This window comes from Solanum verrucosum, unplaced genomic scaffold (genome assembly GCF_900185275.1).
Source record: "Solanum verrucosum unplaced genomic scaffold, falcon-dt-bn FXZP01000263.1, whole genome shotgun sequence".
Taxonomy (NCBI): Eukaryota; Viridiplantae; Streptophyta; class Magnoliopsida; order Solanales; family Solanaceae; genus Solanum; species Solanum verrucosum.
In genome coordinates, this window is record NW_026020353.1 from 755015 (window position 1) to 777530 (window position 22516).

General features: G+C 35.0%; 1 protein-coding gene across 3 annotated transcripts; it reads left to right on the forward strand.

Annotated features, from left to right (window-relative positions):
• The first annotated feature begins 1583 nt into the window (after window positions 1-1583).
• LOC125837583 (protein ENHANCED DISEASE RESISTANCE 2-like) lies at window positions 1584-17578 on the forward strand. 3 transcript variants are annotated; one of them, XM_049516676.1, is made up of 20 exons: window positions 1584-1732; window positions 2235-2309; window positions 2407-2460; window positions 2539-2654; window positions 3896-4026; window positions 4119-4165; window positions 4250-4350; window positions 4574-4669; window positions 4736-4800; window positions 4878-4949; window positions 14295-14441; window positions 14530-14819; window positions 15189-15249; window positions 15359-15537; window positions 16064-16165; window positions 16322-16372; window positions 16458-16601; window positions 17047-17142; window positions 17246-17347; window positions 17436-17578. In XM_049516676.1, the coding sequence occupies exons 1-20, from the start codon at window positions 1589-1591 to the stop codon at window positions 17538-17540; spliced, it is 2178 nt and encodes a 725-aa protein (XP_049372633.1). In that variant the 5' UTR covers window positions 1584-1588; the 3' UTR covers window positions 17541-17578. The 3 variants fall into 3 exon arrangements, with proteins under 3 accessions (XP_049372633.1, XP_049372636.1, XP_049372635.1); XM_049516679.1 differs by having other exon boundaries at window positions 1587-1732; window positions 2242-2309; window positions 2394-2460; window positions 17436-17577; XM_049516678.1 differs by having other exon boundaries at window positions 1592-1732; window positions 2394-2460; window positions 17436-17577.
• Window positions 17579-22516: the final 4938 nt, after the last annotated feature.

The window sequence follows — 22516 nt, forward strand, 5'->3', positions numbered from 1 at the left end:
TTTTTATCTTTAACTAAAACTTTAGTGCTTATAAAACTTTTTAAATTTATCTAAAACACTTAAAAGAAATTAAAAATACTTAAATAAATCAATTCAAATAGGTTCTTAATCTTGATCAGATGAGAAAGCCTTTAAATTATGATCAGAAAAATCACACTACAAATAAGGTCAACTAACTGAAATTTTAATAAATATTAAATAAATAATATATATTTAATTCTATAGGTAGGTAATATCAATAATAATTAAAACTACAATAAAATATATCATATTGAAAACGAAACATAAATACTTCAAAATCACTATTTGAAACACCAAATAAAGAACAATAATTTAAAATATTATAGTAATAAATGCATACAAGAGGATAATAGGGATTTTGGTTAATTTGTTAAAAAAAAAAAAGAAGATAAAAGTAAATATATAAATATTGACAAAAGTTATCATTAACAAATTTAGTTACTTCCTCCGTCCAATAATGATTGTCTAGTATACTAAAAATAGTTGTCCAACAATACTTGTCCAATTTAGAAAATTAAGAGATAATTTACATTTTGTGTCTATTTTAACCTTGCTATTAAATATTATTTTTATCATCTAACACATTTCTCAAAACATTAAATTTAATAAAGTCAAAGGATAATATAGTAATATTACCCCAATTATTTATTGTGTTATTATTTCTTAAAGTGTGTTCCAAGTCAATAGCAGACAACTATTGTTGGACAGATGGAGTAATAAGCTAAGCGTATATATTGATTTACTATTAACTGTTATAACCTACGGAGTTGCTAAATATACTAATTTTCTCTCGTATAAATTTTACATTAATATTATTTTATTATAAGCTTCATTTTGAAATTGTTCAATAAATCTATATTATGATTATATTTATCAATTGATCGCGCATTGTGTCGTGGTTTTGAGTTCGTTGGCTTGTGTTCTAATAGTAACCACAGGTAGAAAGCGGGGATCATGGTCCCTAGTCTCGTTTTTGCCAAGCCTGATTTTGTATGGCATCACACAGGTACTATTAGTACTAAAAAGATTTTTTATTTTTTTTAAAAAAAAGAGTTTGTGATTACATGATAATATAGATGGACAAAACTTAAACCAAAAAAGAGAAAAAAGATATAACAAATTGTTAAGAGGTTTGTAATTTGTGTGATTAGTAAAATTGGTTGAGAAATGATTGGTGGGGTGTTGTAATATCCAATTTTGAAGAGAAGGGAAGAGAGTAAATATAGGAAGTTGAAAGTGAAACAGAGAAAATAATGTGAAGAGAAAGGAGAGAGGAGAAAAAAAATTGAGTATTTGTTTAAGCGCGGAGAAGAGGAGAAACTGGAAAAGAAACAGAAAAAGGGAATTCAAGCATTGACAGTTTGCCAAGAAAGTGTCATAAAACAACTCCGGCGGATTGATTCTCTGATTCCATTTTGTGGGATCAGAGGATCATATCATTTCATTTGTCACCCTTCACATTTTGCTTGCTTTCGTATCCTATGAATGGTTCCTCTCAAAATTATGTATATGATATTTGAATTTCATATGTAGAAAATCTAATCTAATCTTAGAGGAAAAACGAGAAATGGGATTGCAAGGAAAAATGGAGGGGTGGCTTTGCCTTATGAGATTGAACAGGTTTGGTCTGCAATATTCGCGTAAAAGGTATTTCATTCTCGAAGACAACTGCCTCAAAAGCTTCAAATTCATTCCCACTTCACCAACAGAGGTACTGCAATCATATTCATCGATAAAAAAAGTCTATGTTGGTAGGTGCAGGGGCAGACCTATGTGAACGACAGGGGTTTACCCAAACTCCCTCGATAAAAAATTACATTGTTGTATATAAAGGGTAGATTTTCAATATTTCTATATATATACTAATTTTGAACCACCTAAATCAAAGAAGAGAGATAGCCCAGTGGTATTGGACTGTGCAACTTGGGCTACTTCCTAATTTTTTTAAATGTAATTCTTTGGACTTTGTACTTTGCACTCTAGTTCACACATTTATATTTTTATTTTCCAAACCCGTGAGTGAAAATTCTGAATCCGCCACTAGGTAGGTCTATTTATGCCTTTGCACAAGTAAACTCCTCTCTTTATCCTTTTGTTACTTCTTCGTAAGTCAGTTGAAGCAAGGTACTAGATGGGCTTTTAGAATTGTTTCATCTTTAATTTATTCATTTGTATGAGAATTATATTAATATTGGATTTCCGTTGTATGTTAGGAGCCAGTAAGAAGTGCAATAATAGACTCTTGCATCCGTGTCACCGACAATGGAAGAGAGACCTTTCATAGAAAAGTACTATGTTTTTACCTGTTTCATACTTTTAAGGCTAAATCAAGGGTTGCCTTTCTCCGGTTTTTTCTTATTAAATGATCTCAGTTGCTCCTTGTAGGTGTTATTCATTTTCACCTTGTATAATACCTCTGATCACAATGATCAACTCAAGGTACGCTCCGTTACCATTACTAAGTGAATTCAGGATATAACTCAGATATACAAGTCATTATATTCATCTTTTTTGTAGTTGGGAGCGACCAGTCCTGAAGAGGCCGCTAATTGGATACATTGTTTAAAGGATTCTGCACTCAACACAGAAAGAAGCTTAAATGCCCCTTCAAGAAGAAAATGGCAACCTTTCAGGTTAACCTTTAATTTTATATTCAAATAACTATTTGTACAACATATACACTAGAAATAAAAGATATATGTTGTACCTAATTAAACAACGAGCGTTAAGAAAATAAACTTTGTTCAACTCAACCTCAAAAGTCAGCTTACAAAGTGAGGGTTGTCCAATACTATGTAAGGAGACTACTCATTCCGTTCATAAATGTAGGCATGCTAACATCCTATGCACACTACGGATTGTACATCTTAAGTATGGATAACATATTAATATTAGGATATACATTAATTACATGGATTGGACTGGCTCTGATATCTTGTTAAGAAAATGGATCTTGGTCCTAACCCAACCTCAAAGCCAACTCATGAGGTGAAGATTATTCAGAAACCACATAATGAGACAACAACTCATTCTCTCAATACGTTGGACAATATAACAACTATGACATATAAGAATAAAATGAAATCTGAAGTCTTTCATTTTCTTACCACCCTTCATATTTTTTTCTTTCCTTTATTAATGTCATCCACATACTTTACTTTGACATGTTGTGTTCAACCAGGGGTATAAGCTTATAATAAAGTGCCACGTGGTTTCTTATTTTACTTTCTGTTTGCAGAGATTTGATCTTAGGTTCTTGTATATCTATTTAGGCAGGCAGCACTGCTTAGACTGCTCATAAAATGAACTCCATTTTGTTTAATACCAAGTTGAGCATAAGGGAGCATTATGGAATATAGTGTTTGATTGATTAAACAGAAGAACTAGAGATTCTATTAAAATAATGAAATACACTTCCACATAGTTCTCAACTTGTTTATATGTAACTGTGACATAGTTGATGTTATAGTGCCCTTACATGATTGAGTATAACAACTGAAGGTTATTAATGAAGAAATAAGCAATTTATCCATTGAGAATTAGTTTGGATTGGATACTCAAGGAAAAGATTCAAATATGCCATCGAACTTTGAGAAAAGGTTTATCTATGTCATCTGTTAAAAGTTTGGCTCACATTTCCATTCGAGAAAAGTATCATCCATGCCATTATTTGTTAACTGAAATGACATAGATGAGCCAAAGTTTTAACGGATGACATGGATGAGCGTTTTCTCATAGTTCGATGACATATTTGAGCCTTTTCCCTTCTTTAAAATATTCAAAATTGATTGCTAGTTCACTTTTTGGTCTTGGTGGCTTTATCCAGGTGGAGCAGGGTATCTGTGCTCTCTGAATTGTACTTATGGTTTTGCAGGTTGAGTGTTTCTAAAAGTATTGCTCATAAGAGCTCCATTGATATGGCAGCTGCTTCTTTTATGCATGTCGATGCGATGACATTTGATGTTATTGCTCCTTCTCCATGGAAGATATTTGGCTGTCAAAATGGTACCAGTTAGATCTTTTTTACTTTATATGAAAGAAGACTCATATTACGTAAGACAGAAATGATAGATGTTAACCTTTGTGTTTTCACACAGGCTTGCGGCTGTTCAAAGAAGCGAAGGACAAAGGTTCAAATGGGAAGGTATATGCTATTTACATATGTTATGTATGAGTTTCTTGATTTAGGTAGATATTTCCTTGGTGTGACATTTGTTTTGTAACTCAGCAAAGGGATGGTTCTCCAGCGATAATGGCAGTAGGTGTGATTGAAGGAACATCTGGGGCCATTTTCCGCACACTCATGTGTCTTGGTCCATCAAGAATAGAGTAATATTTTTGACTCCTCTTACAGTTCTTTCGATTATTTGGCATATACTTGTTTCAATAATAATTATGAGCTTGTACCGTTTCCTGTGTGATGACTAATATAGTCAACCTAAATGGAGTTGAATAATGTTCTGCGAGGAAATTCGTTCATGTCTTTGCAATTTGACAAGTTCTAATTAGTCCAAATTCTGAAATGTACCTCTTTGTACTTCTCTTTCTACAGATGGGACTTCTCTTTCTACAGAGGCTGTGTGGTTGAGCACCTCGATGGTCATACAGATATAGTACATATTCAACTATACAACCATTGGCTTCCCTGGTGAGGCGCATAACTATTACAAATTTGACCTCATAGTGTAAGTTTGGATTAACACTCATTTTGCAGGGGAACAAAAAGAAGAGATTTGTTACTACGGCGTTACTGGAGAAGAGAGGAAGATGGCACATATGGTAATCAAACAAAATGTTTTATGAACTTATTAAAAAAAATTGCCATATGCTGAGTTACTTACTCTATCTATATGCAGTTATTCTCTATCATTCTGTCATTCACAGCAAGTGTCCGCCACAAAATGGATATGTTCGTGCTTGCATTAAAAGTAATGTATTTTTTAACTTTGAGATTCTGAAATGGAATTCGTATGTCATGTAGTAGTTCCCATTTCCATTCTATGGTCACCATGCCTATATCATCTAAACCTCAATAATAGGATAGTTGGGATTGGCTATTCATCATAAATTGACTAGTTTTATGTCGGCTGCCGACCTACTGCAAGCCACCTTCTTAACAGGTTTGGGACTGATAACATAAGTAAGCTCAAACAGGTGAACCACTCCTATCCTTCAAACATTATTTTCTCACCGATAAATTTTCAGTTTCAAATGTGTAAGCTTAGCTTCCTTTTATTGTTGCACTCATTTCATTCTTTGTCATTGCCAATGAGGTTCCAACATTATCCTTCATATACCTAGAACTTATTCCCAAGAATCCTAAAGGAAAAAAGGGTTATTGTACCATAACACTGTCCATTGGACAAAGTACGTGTGTCGGCAAGATCTGATGATCTCTTGTTTTCAGATTCATACTCAAATAGGTTTCTTCAAATAGTGTCATTTGAAGTAAAACATGAATCTAATGTTCTTCCTTTTTCTAATATATTAAAAGCGGCAAAGCATGTTAATAAATATTTAATGAGTTTTAAAAGCTTAGCTAGTACTTTCTGAATTTTCTCAAGTATAAATTGGTATTGTATTCTTTCATACAAGAAAAAGATGTAGCGATGCCTACTTGTTAGAATGGATGCGTCCACTAGTGATGACTGGACCAGGTCCCTCAACAGAATAATACTGAGGAAAATAAATAACTCAAAGTAAATCAAGCACAAGGATTTTACATGGAAACCCCCTTGCTCAAGGGAGGTGAAAACCACGACCTGTACTCATAGGATTTCAACCCAAACTCCATTTCACTCAAACGGAGCAAAGTTTCAGATTACAAACTCTTGCAACCTAGGAATTAAACTCTTAATCCTTTCCCACTCACTGTAGCAACTCTACTACAAAAGAAACTAAGCAATAACTCTATTGCCCACTAAACCCACTAACTCTAGTTGATCTAGAATTCAACAACCCAACAAGGCTAACTCTAGCCACCAACTCAGATCTCGAAGATAAGAGCATAAACAAGCAGCAACTTTGTTGCACTCACACATCAACTAACTCTAGTTGACACTCCTAGGCAACTCTACCCAAGAGAACATCAAAACAATGATGTAAAGAGGCTTGCCTAAAACATAGATGATTCGACTAACTAACTCTAGTTAATCTGACTCAACCTTTAGACTTAGACAATCAACCGATCTACTATCCTTTATAACTTAGGAGTAGATTTATAATATAAGAACACAAGACACAAAGCTTAAAATACAACAAAGACTCTTCAGCACTCCATCAGGTCCCTTGCTGAGTATGAGCAGTGTTTATCCTTGAAGATGGCTTCTTCTTTGTAAGCTTATGAATTTTTAGAATTCAAGACATTGTTTGCCAAATCTTGAGTTGTGTCTTTGGAGAAGAGACTAATATGATATGGACACAAACCCTTGGAGCAAAGTCATTGGCCGAGAGCCTGCTACTCTAAAAAGTCGTGTACCAACCATGTCAGATTTGTCAGCTTTTAGAAAGTTGTCTTTTGTCTTTTTCATGTACGCGGTCTTTCCTCGACCAGGACCCTTATTAGATCTGAAAGTTTGTTAAATCATCTACACTTCAAATCAACTTAAAATAACAATTTTCCTCTTTTTGATGATGACAAACTAATATCCAACCACTTCAACTTTCGTCCCTTGGTTTCGCTCATGCCCCCTATCATCGGTCCCAATACCAAAAGACCAAGTCTTTCCTGGATCTGGTCCCCTGTTATATCCCGAAGTTTGTTAAATCATCAAAACATAACATCAACTCCAAAATAACATTTTCCCCTTTTTTGATGATGACAAACTTATTCAACTTCTCCCCCCTATCAGTATGACTCTTCAAGTAACTGGCATTGGTCCTTTTGTTTCATCATTCCCGAGGTTTGTTAAATCATCAAAACTTCAAATCAACTCCAAAATGACCTTTTTGATGTTGACAAACTTATTCAATTTCCCTCCTTTAAATAGTTCCCCCTATCATTATCACCAGGTCACTCTTTCAAGTTGCTAACATTGATCTCATACCTTAACAATTTCCCCCCTTTTGACATCATAAAAAAGAGTGAAAGCAGTAAACCAAGTTGACAAAAATGCAGTTTAAGCGAATTCATAGCCACTTGGGCAACACTGAGCATGACTAAAAATGCATAAAGTAATGAGACAAGTCAGTAGAAACAAGGCTTTTTTTCATTCAGAAATAAAAGATCAGCAGTCAAAACATTGCAAATATTATTACGAATGAGAACTAGGACAATACCCACAAAGTTACAATAGAAGAGGAAGAACAGGGACTAACACAAGAATTTAGGAAGAGAGGGGGGGGTCTTAGGAGCAAGGGATTGAAAGAGTAAGGTTAGTAGAGCATTTTCCTGAGCATGGTTTTGCAGAAGCCTCTCTTGAACTTCAACATTTTTTGTTACCAGGGCTTCATGTTGAACCTTCATGGGGTTGCCAGTTCTTTTCAATCTGGTCCCTCTAATTGTGCTTTCAGAAGTTGAGCCTTCAGGAAAACTTTTTCAGTATCCCTGTTAGCAAGAGCAACTGTCATAGCTTCCAACACAAGCTTGAGTTTCTCAGGTTCCACCAATAGCTTAGACATATTACTCTTTTTCTTTGGTCTTCCCTTCCACACATTCACATGCCAAGTCAGAAGGTACCCATATCTCATGTTATATGTACCATCCTTAACAGATATGATCATGTGCATGTGTTCTAACATTATGGCAGAAAGATTGATAAATTCAAACTTACTCAAGGGCTCAAGATTAACAGATCAGCAGCCAAAGAACCATTTTTTTTGTTTTAAAAAGAAACCTAAGCAAAAACACCTTAATGACAAACTCAAAGAACAATGAATATTCCCCTTTAAGATACTTCTTAGGAATACCTGCACCACTGAGATTTGAGAGTTTGTTGACTTCCATAACAAACTATTGAACTAGAACCTCCAACATCCAACTTGATCTCTTCCCTCGGGCATAATCAGAATATCTCTTGAAATTTCCTCATTCAGATCGAAGAGATAATTGCCTACCCGAGTATTTAGACTCCCATCATCTACAACAACCATGTTGTAATAGAAGTCCCTCATTTCTGACTCATGCAACCATGTAAGTGACCTTCAAACAAATGGGTCCTACTCTGAATCTCTACAACATCAATCAGACTCCTCATGCTTGATTTTGTTTTTCATTTCAAGGTCAGACACCCTCCTATTGAGAATATTTTGAGTTCTCAGAATATCAACCCTTTATTTTTTGGACATCATCTTTTCCACCTTTTTCTTTTTGCTTGTTGAACCTGGTCCCTCTTCTGACTCAAGAATTTCTTCATCAAAAAATTCTTGAAAAGAGGACAAAAAAGGGTTTTGAAAATTTCTTATTTTTAAGGGGATTTGAATTTTCTGGGGAGATTGAAAGAAACAGTGAGTACAAAAGGGAGTGAAAAGGTGTATCATGTCTCCTAAAATGAAGTGTCATTTGGTATTCAAATGATGGGACAACCGTCAGATACTTGGATGGCAAACACGTGGTAATTGCAATGGTTCTCATGCATAATTCAAGATGCAATGTTAAGAGTTCTAACCTTCGAGAATGGACCGGGTCCCTCTCTATAATTTAAATGTAATTGCTTAGATCTATCTTGACCTTTCTTTTCCTTCAACAATTCTACCATGTGCATTTACCTACAAAAAAAGTATAAGACTGAATTTGCTAAAACATATATAACTGAAAAACAAGGATACCCACTCCCTTTACATAGTCATGAGAGGGTTAATTGCTTCAAGCAAGATCCATTCAGTCAAGTTTCAGCATCCCCAACTTCAATTTGTTTATCTCGACCAGGTCCCTAGTCAAGTTTTTTTGTGAAGATATAAGCAATTTGATCTTTGGTCTTTTAGAATTGCATGATGATATTTCCTTTGTCAACATTATCCCTCAGAAAGTGATGCCTCACATCAATATTCTTAGTCCTTTTATGATGGAGTGGGTTCTTAGACATATTGAGAGCACTTGTGTTATCACACAAGAGAAGGATAGTCTGACTAGACAATCTAAAAACTTCAAGTTGTTGTTTGATCCAGAGGAGTTGAGCACACCAAGTTGCATCTGCTACATACTCTACCTCAGTTTATGAAAGAGCAACTGAATCTTGCCTTTTAGTTCCCCATGAAATGAAAGATGAGCCTAGAAAATGAGCCATTCTTCATGTACTCTTTCTATCAACTTGATACCTTACATAATCAGCATCAACATATTCGTCCACATCAAAAAAATCTCCTCATGGACAGAATAGAACCAGGTCCCTGTCTTCTTCAAATGTCTCATGATTCTCTTGGCAGCCTTCAAATGTGATTCCTTCGAACAAGCTTGGAATCTTGCATTAATTCCAACAGTGAAAACAATATCAGGTATGCTATCAGTGAAAAATAGCAAGGATCCAATGATTCCTCTATACGTTGTATCATTTACATCTGGACCAGATCCATCAGCATCCAGCTTCGAGTTGGTCCCTATGGGATTATCAATTTTCTTAGCATCCAAAATGTGAAACTTCTTCAACAACTTCTTGTACATTTCTTGACATACGAAGGTACTTTTAGAAGTTTGCTTGATTTGAAGCTCCAAGAAGAAATTTAATTCTCCTATCATGCTCATTTCAAAAACCACTACTCATGAGTGCAACAAACTCTTCACACGGCGGTTGCTCCAAAGATGATATCATCGATATATATTTGAATGATCAGAAATTTCTTTCCTTTTGATTTCAAAAGGAGGGTTTTTTCAATTTACATCTTTGGAAACCATTGTCGAAAAGGAACTTGGACAACCTATCAGCTGGTCGAGGAACCAAGTGTCATGCTTTGCTTTTTTCAAATTGAGCTTGATCAGCTTCTTCATTCTCACCTTCAAAATCAGCATTATTAGTTTGAACTGCATCATCTTTATTCAAAATTGTGTACCAGACTAGGTCCCTCACTAGGTTCATCATTTGTATCAGCTTCTTTGGGATTTCTGGATTCCTAAGGAGGATGTTCTTTAGCAAGTTCACCGTTTAGAGTGTCTCTCTGAATCTAAAGGAGATTTTTAATCTCAGAATTCTCTTTGTTCAACTTCTCAATTCTTCTAGACTCATCAAAAATCACATGAACACTTTCTACAATGCACAATTTTTTTATATACACCGATAAGCCTTGTTGGAGGAAGAATATCCCACAAGTACTCTTTCATCATTATTAGGATCAACCTTACCAATATTGTCCTTCCCAATGTTTAGAACAAAATATATTACGACCAAAAGCCTTTAGTTAACTCAGTTGAGTCTTTCTATTGTTGAGCAGTTCATAAGGAGTTCCGTTGAGGATTAACCTGATCAAACACATGTTGGTCACATAGAAACATAGTCCAAGTGAACCTTGAGAAGTCATGCACGATCACAAGAATATACTTCCTTCCTTCTTTGATCTAAGTCTTCACTAGAACATACAGATATATATGGAGAAGCTCAAGAGTTTTTATGATGCTTTCTTGCTTCTTCTATTTGAATGATGAGCTGGTTTGCTTCCCCTTAACATGAGTATTACAAACTTTTTCATCTGCAAATTTCATCATTGGTAGACTATGAACCAGGTCCCTTGACACAAGTTTGTTTAGTAGAGAAGCACTCACATGTCCAAGTCTCATGTGTCATAGGTCAGTATTCTCACCTTGAGCACTAAGGCAAGTGAGGTTGTTACTACGAGTAGTGTTTAGATCAGCAATATACATGTTCTTGCATCTCTTTTCTGTCAAAATCACCATCCGAGAGATCAAGTTTGTAACCACACATTTATCTGATAAGAACTTCACTCCATTTACTTTATCACAAATCTTTGAAACACTTAGAAGATTGTACCAACCCATTGACACAGTACACAACTTCAATGGAGTGTTCCACAGACTATCAAGTCCTGCCTACACCAAGAATGTAACCTTTCTTGCCATTGACAAAAAAGATACATCCACCTTGAAGTGCCTTGAGAGAGAGGAAGTTTTTAGTTTTTCCAGTCATGTGCTTTGAGCATCCACTATTCATGAACGAACACTGACCGATGCTAACTCCTCTCACTTGCATAGCAAATCACTTCTTAGCCTTCGGAACCTATTTGAGACGGAGTTCCCAATAAGCAGATAAAGGAGTGATAATTTCCAGTAAGGCAGACTGGTTTTCTTCAACTTAGGACACAACTAGGGCCCTTCTTGTACATGTTCCTCTATTTGGAATAGTTTGAAAAACTTTCTTCATGTTTTTTCCAAACAAGACAATCTTTCTTAAAATGTCCATTTCGACCACAATGCACACATAGCAAATTATCAGCAACAGAAACATATTTGTTGTGAGGATTGTATGATGGATCTATCTTCTCACAACCCAGCCCTCTTCTGTTGTTGTTACCCTGAATAATTAAATGTGTAAGCATTTTAGAGGACGTGGTCCATTTGAGGGATTTGTTTAGTTCCTCTTTTATACGAACCAGGTCCCTCTCCAACACATGATTTCTTTCTAAAGCCAAATGCATCTTCAATTTTAGCAGTGCACAACTTATTTTAAAGTTTAAGCTGCAAGTTGTTGGCCTCGTTCTTTCCTTTAGAAATCATTGCGGTCACCTTTTTTATCTTTTCCTTCGGTTCTAGATTTTCAGTGTCTAAAACAACCATTTGTTTTTCTATATCAGATGTTTGGGTAACCAGAGTAATTTTTCCATCATGAAAGATGTCTAGGCTATTGTTTAACAGATCCTTCTCAGTGGTTAGCTCACTGATCGAATCAATTAGTACAAGAACTAGCTTTCTCAATTTTCCAATAGAGAAGATATTCACATTTTGCTTGAAGTCAGATAGGGTTACCTCTTCATTATCATCATCCTCTTCTGATTTTGCCATGAAGGCAAACATATAATCAAATATTTCTTCGTCTTCTTTTAAAGTGAACATGGAAGAATCATCAGGGTGTTCAGAATCACCTGAATCACTTGAGGTATTTCCCAGACGACCAGAGCTTTCTAAACCATATAATCAGCAGTTTCTCTTCTGCTTGAGTTGTCAGCGACTTGGTCCCTTCTTTTGTCCTTGTCTCCTCCAGACTTGACATATTCCTTGTGCTCACCCTTGTGCATAGGGCTCTCTGATGAAGTGACCTGGTTTACGACACTTGTGACACAAGTCATTTGAGTTTGTAGCCTTGTCAAGATTTACTTTCTTCATCAGATCTCCATGTTTTCTCACAATTTTTTGAAATCTTTAAGTGAGATGGGCCATGTTCTCGTCTACTTCAGGGATTTCACTTTGTGACACCTTTAGAGCAAGTGATTTATCCTTTTTTGCATCTTTCTTCCGATCAGACTCATTAATCGGATTCAACCTTTTGTCTTTACCCTTGAGAATGAGACCGTCCTTTCTTCTATGCATCTCATGAACTTGAAGATGTTCAAATGGAGCATCCAGCGTCAATACTTCAAGATCCCTTGTCTCATCAACAATATCAACTTCATCCATCCAAGATCTGGGAAGAATGTCTAATATCTTAGTGACTTGCTTGCATGCAATGATACGTTCTTCCAGGAACATGGCCTCATTTATAATGGTGAAGAATCTAGTACGCATATCATGAATAGATTCACCTTCTTTTATCGTGAAGCTTTCAAACTAAGTAGTGAGGAAATCCAACTTAGATTTCTTTATTTGCTTAGTACCTTCATATTGTGTTCTTAAACGATCCCAAATTTCCTTGGCTGATTCACAGAAAGAAATTAGATCATATTCATTAGCCCCAATGCCACACATTAACAACTTTCTAGCTTTGTGATTTTTCTCAATTTTCCTTTTGTCGGAGTTATTATATTGTTGTCGGGTTTTGGGAAGGACCCTTATAACATGCCTATCTTTTACTTCTATATAGTTGGCACATAAGGATTTTCACGAATAACATCCCATAGCTCACTATCCTTGGCCATAAGTCATACATCTAAAAGAGGTGGCCTTGTAGGAGACTGACCTTTTTGCAAGTTTAGTGGAGTCGCCATTTTTCACAAGAATCGCTCACTTGATGTTACCTAGATAGAGAGCCCGAGCTTTGATACCAATTGTTAGAATGGATGCGTTCACTAGTGATCACTGGACCAGATCTCTCAACATAATAATAGTGCGGAAAATAAATAACTCAAAGTAAATGAAGCACAAGGATTTTACGTGGAAATCCCCTTGCTCAAGGGAGATAAAAACAATGACCTGTACTCACATGATTTCAACCCAAACTCCATTTCACTCAAATGAGCAAAGTTTCATATTACAAATTCTTGCAATCTAGGAATTAAACTCTTAATCTCTTCCCCCTTACTGTAGCAACTCTACTACAAAAGAAACTAAGCAAAAATCTATTGCCTACTAAACCAACTAACGCTAGTTAATCTACACTTCAAGAACCCAACAAGGCTAACTCTAGCCACCAACTCAAATATCGAAGATAAGAGCATAAACAAACAGCAACTCTAATGCACCCACACATCAACTAACTCTAGTTGACACTCCTAGGACACTCTACCCAAGAGAACATCAAACAATGACGTAAAGAGGCTTCACTAAAACATAGATGATCCGACTAACTAACTCTAGTTAATCTGACTCAACCTAAAGACTTAGACAAACAACCGATCTATTATCCTTTATAACTTAGGAGTAGATTTACAATATAAGAATACAAGACACAAAGCTCAAAATACAACGAAGACTCTTCAGCACTCCATTAGGTCCCGTGTTGAGTATGAGCAGTGTTTATCCTTGATGATGGCTTTTCTTTGTAAACTTATGAATTTTCAGAATTCAAGACATTGTTTGCCAAATCTTGAGTTGTATCTTTGGAGAAGAGACTAATATGATATGGACACAAACCCTTGGAGCAAAGCTATAGACTGAGAGCCTGCTACTCTAAAAATTCATGCACCAACCATGTCAGATTTGATAGCTTTTAGACATATGTCTTTTGTATTTTTCATGTACGCAGTCTTTCCTCGACCAGGTTGTTTGTTAGATTCGAAAGTTTGTTAAATCATCAAAACTTCAAATTAGCTTAAAATAACACTACTTTTCAAATTTTTTTACTCCTTCATATTTGTTCTGCTTGATTTTTCCTTTTCCTAGGACTATGTCTTAATTAAGACATGCATGAGTTCCCTTACATTTTTTTTTCTGATGCATTATTTTGGAAATTGTTTAGGTGGTGGACATGTTATAACTCCAACCAAACATGATAAGCCATCTATTATTAAGCATATGATTGCTATTGATTGGAAGTTATGGAAACCTTATATGAGGAAAGGGGCTACGGTATCCATGACCATCCGCTTCCTTGAGAGAATTGCTGGTATTTTTCAGTGCACAAAAAAGAAATGGACCATTTTATAGTGCATGTTTCATTGATATGTCTTGTGTTGTCTTCTTTTATGTTACAGCATTAAGAGATATGTTCAAAGCAAAGGAAGGGAACTACTTCTCAGAGTTGTCACCGGCTGTGCTGACAAGGGATATTGACCTGCCTGTTAGTGAAAAGGAAGAGATCAAAACAGAAGTCGATTATAAAATGATCACGGATGAAAGAGTGACAAATGAAGCAAAAAATCCAGTATCCTCAAATCTCACCAGATTGGATGATGCAGCTGATGAGTTTTACGATGTTCCTGAACCATCAGACGACGAACACCACGCTTGGGCTTCAAATGCAAGTCCAGAAGTGGGTTGTATGGTACACTCTTGTATCTAAATTTTTCAATATCTTGTATTACTTTTTAGAACTGGTTGAGTATGAAGTCATTTATCACACTATATCAAAAACAACTTTTAGCAGCACTAAATATACACATTAACAAAGAGTTTGAAGTCTTTACCGACATTAGTTAACTGTCATTAGATCCAGTGTCGCTATAGGCCTTAGGAACATTTACAAAGAATGCTAATTGCCACTAAAAATACATATTTAGCGGCAATTAAGCTATTATCGTTAAATAATTGCCGCTACATTTTTTTTGTTGTAGTGTCATTATTATATCCTTTATCAAAATTGTTAAATATTGAATTGTTTCATGGCAAAGTTCTTTCATCCCTTAATTTGCAGGAATCTTACCACACAAAATTGACCACGGCAAATATTGTGAAAAAGTTACACGATCTTACAGGTTAGTGTTGTTCTATTAAAAGGCAGTGACGACTTGAAAATGAAGAATGCTTTATTATTGTTGTTACTCTGAGTTAATGATATGTTATCTACGTTTTCAAATGTTGCAGTTCAGAAAAAGGGTTATATGGACTTGCAAGAAATGGCTCGGGATCAAGAGTGTGTGTCATTTTGCTATGGAGAAACTCTTCAAAAAGATCAAAGTTTTGGTATGCCCTGCAGTTGGGCTGCTGTCGATCCATCGTCATTTTTGATTCGTGCTGATAGTTACTTGGCAGACCAGGAAAAGGTTCTCTCTCTTATTAGTAATGACTTGTAAAAGATCACGCACTGTATAATACTCTTAAAACTTACGGTTTTTAGCTTTTATATTATATGTCACTTAAAAAAAGTAAATCCAAACACGTTCGTCATACCCAACATTTGGTTTTTAGCTTATTTTTGTACTTTTCCAGCCTAAAAGAAATTGTTAAGCACTTTTTGTGTTTCTCAATCACCTCTAAAAATAAAATTAAAAAAGCTTAAAAGCCAAAAGGTGCTTAAAATAAGTCAATCCAAGATTCCTAGATATATGCTACATATAGTTGTGGCATGAACATTACATAAGAATAGGACTTTGTACAAATGGTAACAAATCCCCCTCAAGAAGAGGCGGATGAAGCCTTCCCTTTAATATTGATGTGGAAACAAATTTATGCATAAAAATTTCAAGAAATAGTATATATGAACCCATAATTTCAAAAATACAAACCTTAAAGTTGAATCCATGGCTTGTAAATGATATATTGATTGTAGTAGTTCATCATTTCTGTTAGGTTAAGGCCAAGAGTACCTTGATGCAAATGGTTGCAGCTGATTGGTTAAGATCTGACAGACGTGAAGATGACCTTGCTAGTCGTCCCGGAGGCATAGCGCAGGTAACTTGTCATTCTTTTTGGGACTGATGCCAATAAGGTGAATAAATGTGATAAAAGAAGGTTGTAAACAATAAAAGCAATCAATATATTCATGCGACAAGTTCCACCTTGTTTTTCTATAGATTGCCTATCTAAAATTTCTCTTGCAATGTACAGAGATATGCTTCTCAGGGTAGGCTGGAGTTCTTTTTCATTATCAGCATCCAGGTCATTTCTTCAGCTTACAAATGTATAATCATCAAACACCTAGACTTTCTAATCTTAAATATTCCTGTTCCGTTAAATGGATCAGGTCCCAGGTGCAACCACTTACAATCTTGCTCTATATTACATGTTGACATCTCCTTTGGAAGAAACACCGTTACTTGAGCGCTTTGTCAATGAAGATGATTCTTTTAGGAATTCAAGATTTAAGCTTATACCATACATCTCCAAGGTTGGTATATTAGGGGCATGAAGCAAGAGTTTAGCTAAACATAATACACATAATACATAAATATGCCCTTTAACTTGGCTTCAGCTGACATTTTTGCTCTCCAACTTTGAGTGCGCAACAAGTAGACACTTAAACTTGTATAAAATTGAACAGATAGACATGTTCGTCCTATATGGCGTCCTACATGACAATTTTGTGTCCTATGTGGCATCTTATGTGTATTATGCCACATAGGACATGCGTGTTTATTTATTGGGTTTTATACAAGTTTAAGTGTCTAGTTATACACACTCAAAGTTGGAGGGTATAAATGTCAGTTGAAGCCAAGTTAAAGAACATATTTATGTATTATGCCAACATAATATAAGCTAAAGTTCATTTCTCTTCACTTGGATGAATATACAGGCATCCCATATTAAACCTTTTACTGACTAATAATCCATAGGGATCCTGGATAGTGAAGCAGAGTGTTGGTAAGAAAGCTTGCTTGGTTGGTCAAGCACTAGAAGTGCATTATTTTCGAGGAAGAAATTACCTAGAGGTAAAATGCACGACTAAAGAGGACATCATTACTGACCAAAAAGCTCTTTTCTGTTACGCTCTCATTTCAAATACTAACCAGGAAATTTGTGTTGATATTTCAGCTTGGCATTGATGTTGGATCATCAACAGTGGCACGGGGTGTGGTCAGCCTTGTTCTCGGATACTTGAACAATCTTGTTATCGAAATGGCATTTCTGATACAGGTATAAACCATCGTCTTCTTAATAAAATACTCTACTTCTTTTCTCATCTTGAAAATAGTTGCATATTGTTTAATTCATATTTTTATAGGGTAATACACCAGAAGAACTCCCAGAGTTTCTTCTAGGAACGTGTCGATTGAACCATCTAGACGTATGCAAATCGATTCAAACAGACTCTGTAAGCATCAGCTAAACATAATATTTTTCAGAAAAAAAAGTTGCATTACTGCAGGGGTTTATTAATCTAGCAGAAGAATGAAGATAGGTAATGGAAAGCTCATATTGATTGATTCATATTTTTATTTTGTTAATATATCCATGCACCTTAATGATGGTGATTAGGCATTTGCTTAATCTATATATGTATTAATTAATATAGCAAAAATACATAACAAGTGCCTTGGATATTTATTCAATCCATATAGGCAAATATAGGCATTCTTTTACATCAAATTCATTTGAGTTTAGAAGTATATATTTATTGATTTTTATTTGAAGATGGGGGGTTATTAATCTGTAAATTTTTCTCAATTTCAAATAAAATTTCCACTCTTGGAACATACAAATTCTTCAATAACTGCTCTTGTTAGTTTCTATATTTTATAGATTTAAGTATATGTTTGGCAGCAAGAAAGAGAGTATTATAAATTACTTATTTAAATGGCATAATATAATAAATATGCTCTTTAACTTGGCATCATTTCATATTAATTATATCCTTCAACTTTGAGTGCACAAGTACACTTAAATTTGTATACAAATAGACACACACGACCTACGTGACATCCTACATGGAAATTTGCATCTTATGGGGTGTCCTACATGTATTATGTCACATAGGACTCATGTGTCTACTTGTTCAACTTTGTAAAAGTTTAAGTGCCTACTTGTGTACACCCAAAGTTAATGGTATAAATATGAAATGAGGCCAAGTTAAAGGATACATTTATGTATTATGCCTATTTAAATTGGTGTGTACACTGCCCTTAGAGATACTCATAGTGTTACCATAATAATAATAATTATGAAGTAATGGTCATTATGTGGAGTTAAGTAATATTTAGTGTATCTCGACATAAAACAATTCTTTGAGGACGCGAGTAATAACTTGTGAGTTATTGTTACAACAACATCTTTAGCGTATCTCGACATAAAACAATTATTTAAGGACGCGAGTAGTAACTTGTGAGTTATTGTTACAACAACATATTTAGTGTCTCGACATAAAACAATTCTTAAGGACGCAAGTAATAACTTGTGAGTTATTGTTACAACAACATATTTAGTGTAATCTCCTAACTGACAATGAGAGTGTATATGGATGGGTTCATTTGAGTTTATCAAATATCAAATCAAATTATTTGTGTCGAATTTTCAAATCTATAAACCAAAGCAAATTAATAAAACTCAGATTTTTCAACCTCGATTTTTTTTTTCTGACTAAGTATTCATAAAATATAAAAAGGCATGGAGTCGTAGAAGCTGCTAACAAGAACATCAAAGAGATCTTGAGAAAGATGATTGATAATCATAGAGGTTGGCATGAGATGTTACCATATGCTTTATTGGGATACCAAACCACCGGTCGAACATCAATTGGAGCAACTTCGTACTTGCTAGTATATGGGGTAGAAGCAATGATACATGATGAAGTTGAAATACCTTCGTTGAGGATCATTCAAGAAGACGAACTGAGCAATGTTGATTGGGTTCGTAATCAGATTGAACACTTAGCCTAAATGGATGAAAAGATGATGACCGTTGTTTTTCATGGTCAATTATATCATTAGAGAAAAATTTGTGCTTTCAACAAAAGAGTGATATTTCGACCATTTGAAGAAGGACAATTAGTCCTCAAACGTATTTTCCCTCATCAAGATGAGTACAAGGGAAAATTTGCACCGAATTGGCATGGACCATACATGGTTCGTAAAGTGCTATCCGGAGGTGCTTGGATCCTGTTAGAGATGGACGGACAAGAGTGGCCAAAACCAATCAACTTACATGTTGTCAAGAGATACTACATCTGAAGATTAGTTTTTCTCTCATATCTTTCCTTGTAATCGTATCATTTGCTTACAATTACTTTTGCTTATTTTTTATATGTCTATAATAAACTACGTCTTACTTGAATTCTCAAGAATGAGATATGTAGGCGGCCTCAGTCACCCTTTTATCATTTTTTTTTATATTTTCTTGTGTTTAAACTACGTGTGACCTGAATTCTCAAGAATAAGATATGTAGGTGTCCTATGTCGGCCTCAGTCATTTCCTTATTAAAATTTCCTATTCTCTTTATGTTCAAAAAGAAGGAACTACGTTTGACCAGATTTTTGCCTCAAAAGAATACGTAGGCATCACAACGCACGGTTATATACCCCATAAAATTTCCATTTCCCTTTATAATGGAAACTAGGGCAGGCTTTTTAGAGGAACTTAAAAATTCATAATATAAAGATCTTTCCCCAACAAGACAAGATTGAGGATGCATCAAAAAAATGCAACTAGGAAGAATTTTTGAAAAGATCTCCAAAATTCTGCAAATCTTCCTACCAGAATTTCAAGAAATGCCAAGACATTCACTGCTTCTCAAAAATTTCATCAAGTACTGTCAGAAGTTCAGAGTTAACTTCAAGTAATCTTCGACGTGATCAAAAGCTCACGATCAACTCCAAATGAACCCCAAAATTGCCAAAAATTCAAAGTCAATAATCTTCCGATTTTACAACTTAATGGAATTTCAAACGTTCCAACCAAGCTATCGTATATGTCAAAATCTCAAACTGGAGTGTTCATTTAAGCTTTAATGTGACATGAGACTTGGCAGTGACACTCCCCAAATTACTTTTCAAAAATATAATTTCCTTAAAACTGTATACATATATCAAATTAGTTTGTATAAAATATAGATCTATCTTATGTCTACCAAGAAGCGAGAAACTAGAAGCAGTCAACCAAAGATAATGAGAGGAGGAGTAAGCAATCAAAGAAGTCAACACATATTAGTTCATTTAAAACTAATAAAAAAAATTATGGATGCAGGTTTACAAGGATATCATATATGATATCACCATATCCCTCTGTACAACAAATATGAAAAAATCAAAAGAGAAAAAACACTCAAGGATGACATTTTTTTCTTGGATACAGAAAATGATATTGATATTACTGAGACAAAAGCAAGCAATTTGGTATTTCGAGTAACAATGTCTTGCTCATATTTCCCAGAAAAACAGGATCCACAACGAACATACAAGTGGTCAAAGGAAAAACAGGTGAAAGCACTGAGAGGATGTTACTTTAAGATGTACAAATGACATTCATATCGCATTTCCTAGCATTAAAGATGTCTGAAGGGCATACATCAGACACATCAAATATTGGAGAGAATTTGAAGTGCAACTTGCCAAAAAATATCCATTGTCACGTTAAATTCGAAAGAGGCTAACGTTAGAGGATATTTGTAAGTCACATCGATACCGAACGTGGTCATGTGCATTGCCAAAAGGCCATTTCACACCATGTCATCAGAGGTGGTGATGTTATTGTCGAGAGGGCCATCAACATTAAATTATAAGAGATGATAATATTATTACCGAGAGGTTCATTCTTATTATATTATTGAAGGTGATAATATCATTGTCAAGAGGGTCATCAATAATATATTATCAAAGTTGATAATATCATCACCTAGAGGGCCATCCATATTATATTATTGAGGTGATAATATCATTGCTGAGAAGGCCATCAACATTATATTATCAGAGGTGGTTCATTGTCGAGAGGGTCATCCATATTATATTATTGGAGGTGATAATATCATTGCCGAGAGGGTCATCCATGTTATATTATCAAGGGTGGTAATATCATTTGCCGAGAGGGTCATCCATACCATTTGCCAAAAGAGGTGATATCTTGCCGAGAGGGCTATGAACATATTACATCATATAAATTCATCGTATATGGTGTCAAAACTAGAGGAGGCTAACATTCGAGAAGTATATTATAATCACACCAACTTTGGAAGGGTGCTCTATCTGCTCTACGTCAAAATCGGAGGAGGCTGACGTGCCAATGTAGTAAAGACAATACTTTTTCTATTTAAATTACAGTTTCTACTAATAAGTATTATCTTAGTCTTTATCGAGAACATCCAAGAAGATGCGGTCTCAATTAAACCACATGTGCAGGTGTCATTTAAAAGGATGCAGCCCAATGTGTAACTTTATCTTAACAGTGAACTGGGACATAGTATACAGATGAATATCAAACTCTTTGGACGCAAGCAGAGGAGAGACTTACACCACAATCAAACCACAGCCATATCAGAAGGCATGTCGATATTTTCTTGGGGTCTTTTAGTTTTAGTTTCGCATCCAGTGTAATTTTCAACTCCAATTGGAAGCAAATCGTCAAATCCGAGTGACAATACACCAGAAGTTTTGAAAATTATGTCCGTGTAAGTTCTTACTTATGGATGTGAAGAGCTCCAAATTCATGACTAAAAGGTTGCAAACCTCTATTTCATAACTTGACTTATTTGTCACTCTTCCTGAACCAAAGGTTATCTTAGCATAATAGATTGACTTACCAACCAATGGAGTTGAACCACAAACAACCTGATTCCTGGGGTCAAGGGATATGTAAGGTGGGCTCCATGTTGAAAACTCAGATGTATTCCCACAATCTCTCTTGAGTCTTATTTTCGAGCATTTCGATCTCTCCATAATTTTATTCCAGATATCTTTTGAGTTTTTTTCCAAAAAATCATGCGCCAAATCAAGCGTTGTTTTGAACTATAAATGATTTGACTTCTCATGTAACTTGAGATATGTAGGAAACTCAATGCCAGGGTCCGATCATAATTTTTTTTTAATTTGTATCGAGTCTTTCTTTCAAAGAGATGGAAATAAGTTCGGTCAAAATTAGATTCGTCAATCTTCTTTGTCAAGTTCTCTTTCATCAACCCTATCCAAAGTATGGGGTAGTTGTTGACACCCAATTTTGACCCTATGCAATTTGAGTTAATTATTGAGCTTTTTCAATTTCAAACAATTTGAAATAATCGTCTTTGAAAAATCCTAAAATATTTTAAATCTTTCTCTAGTTAGTTTTGCTATTTTTGTTTTCCAGAAATAACTATATAATTTTATATATTGATGTATATAT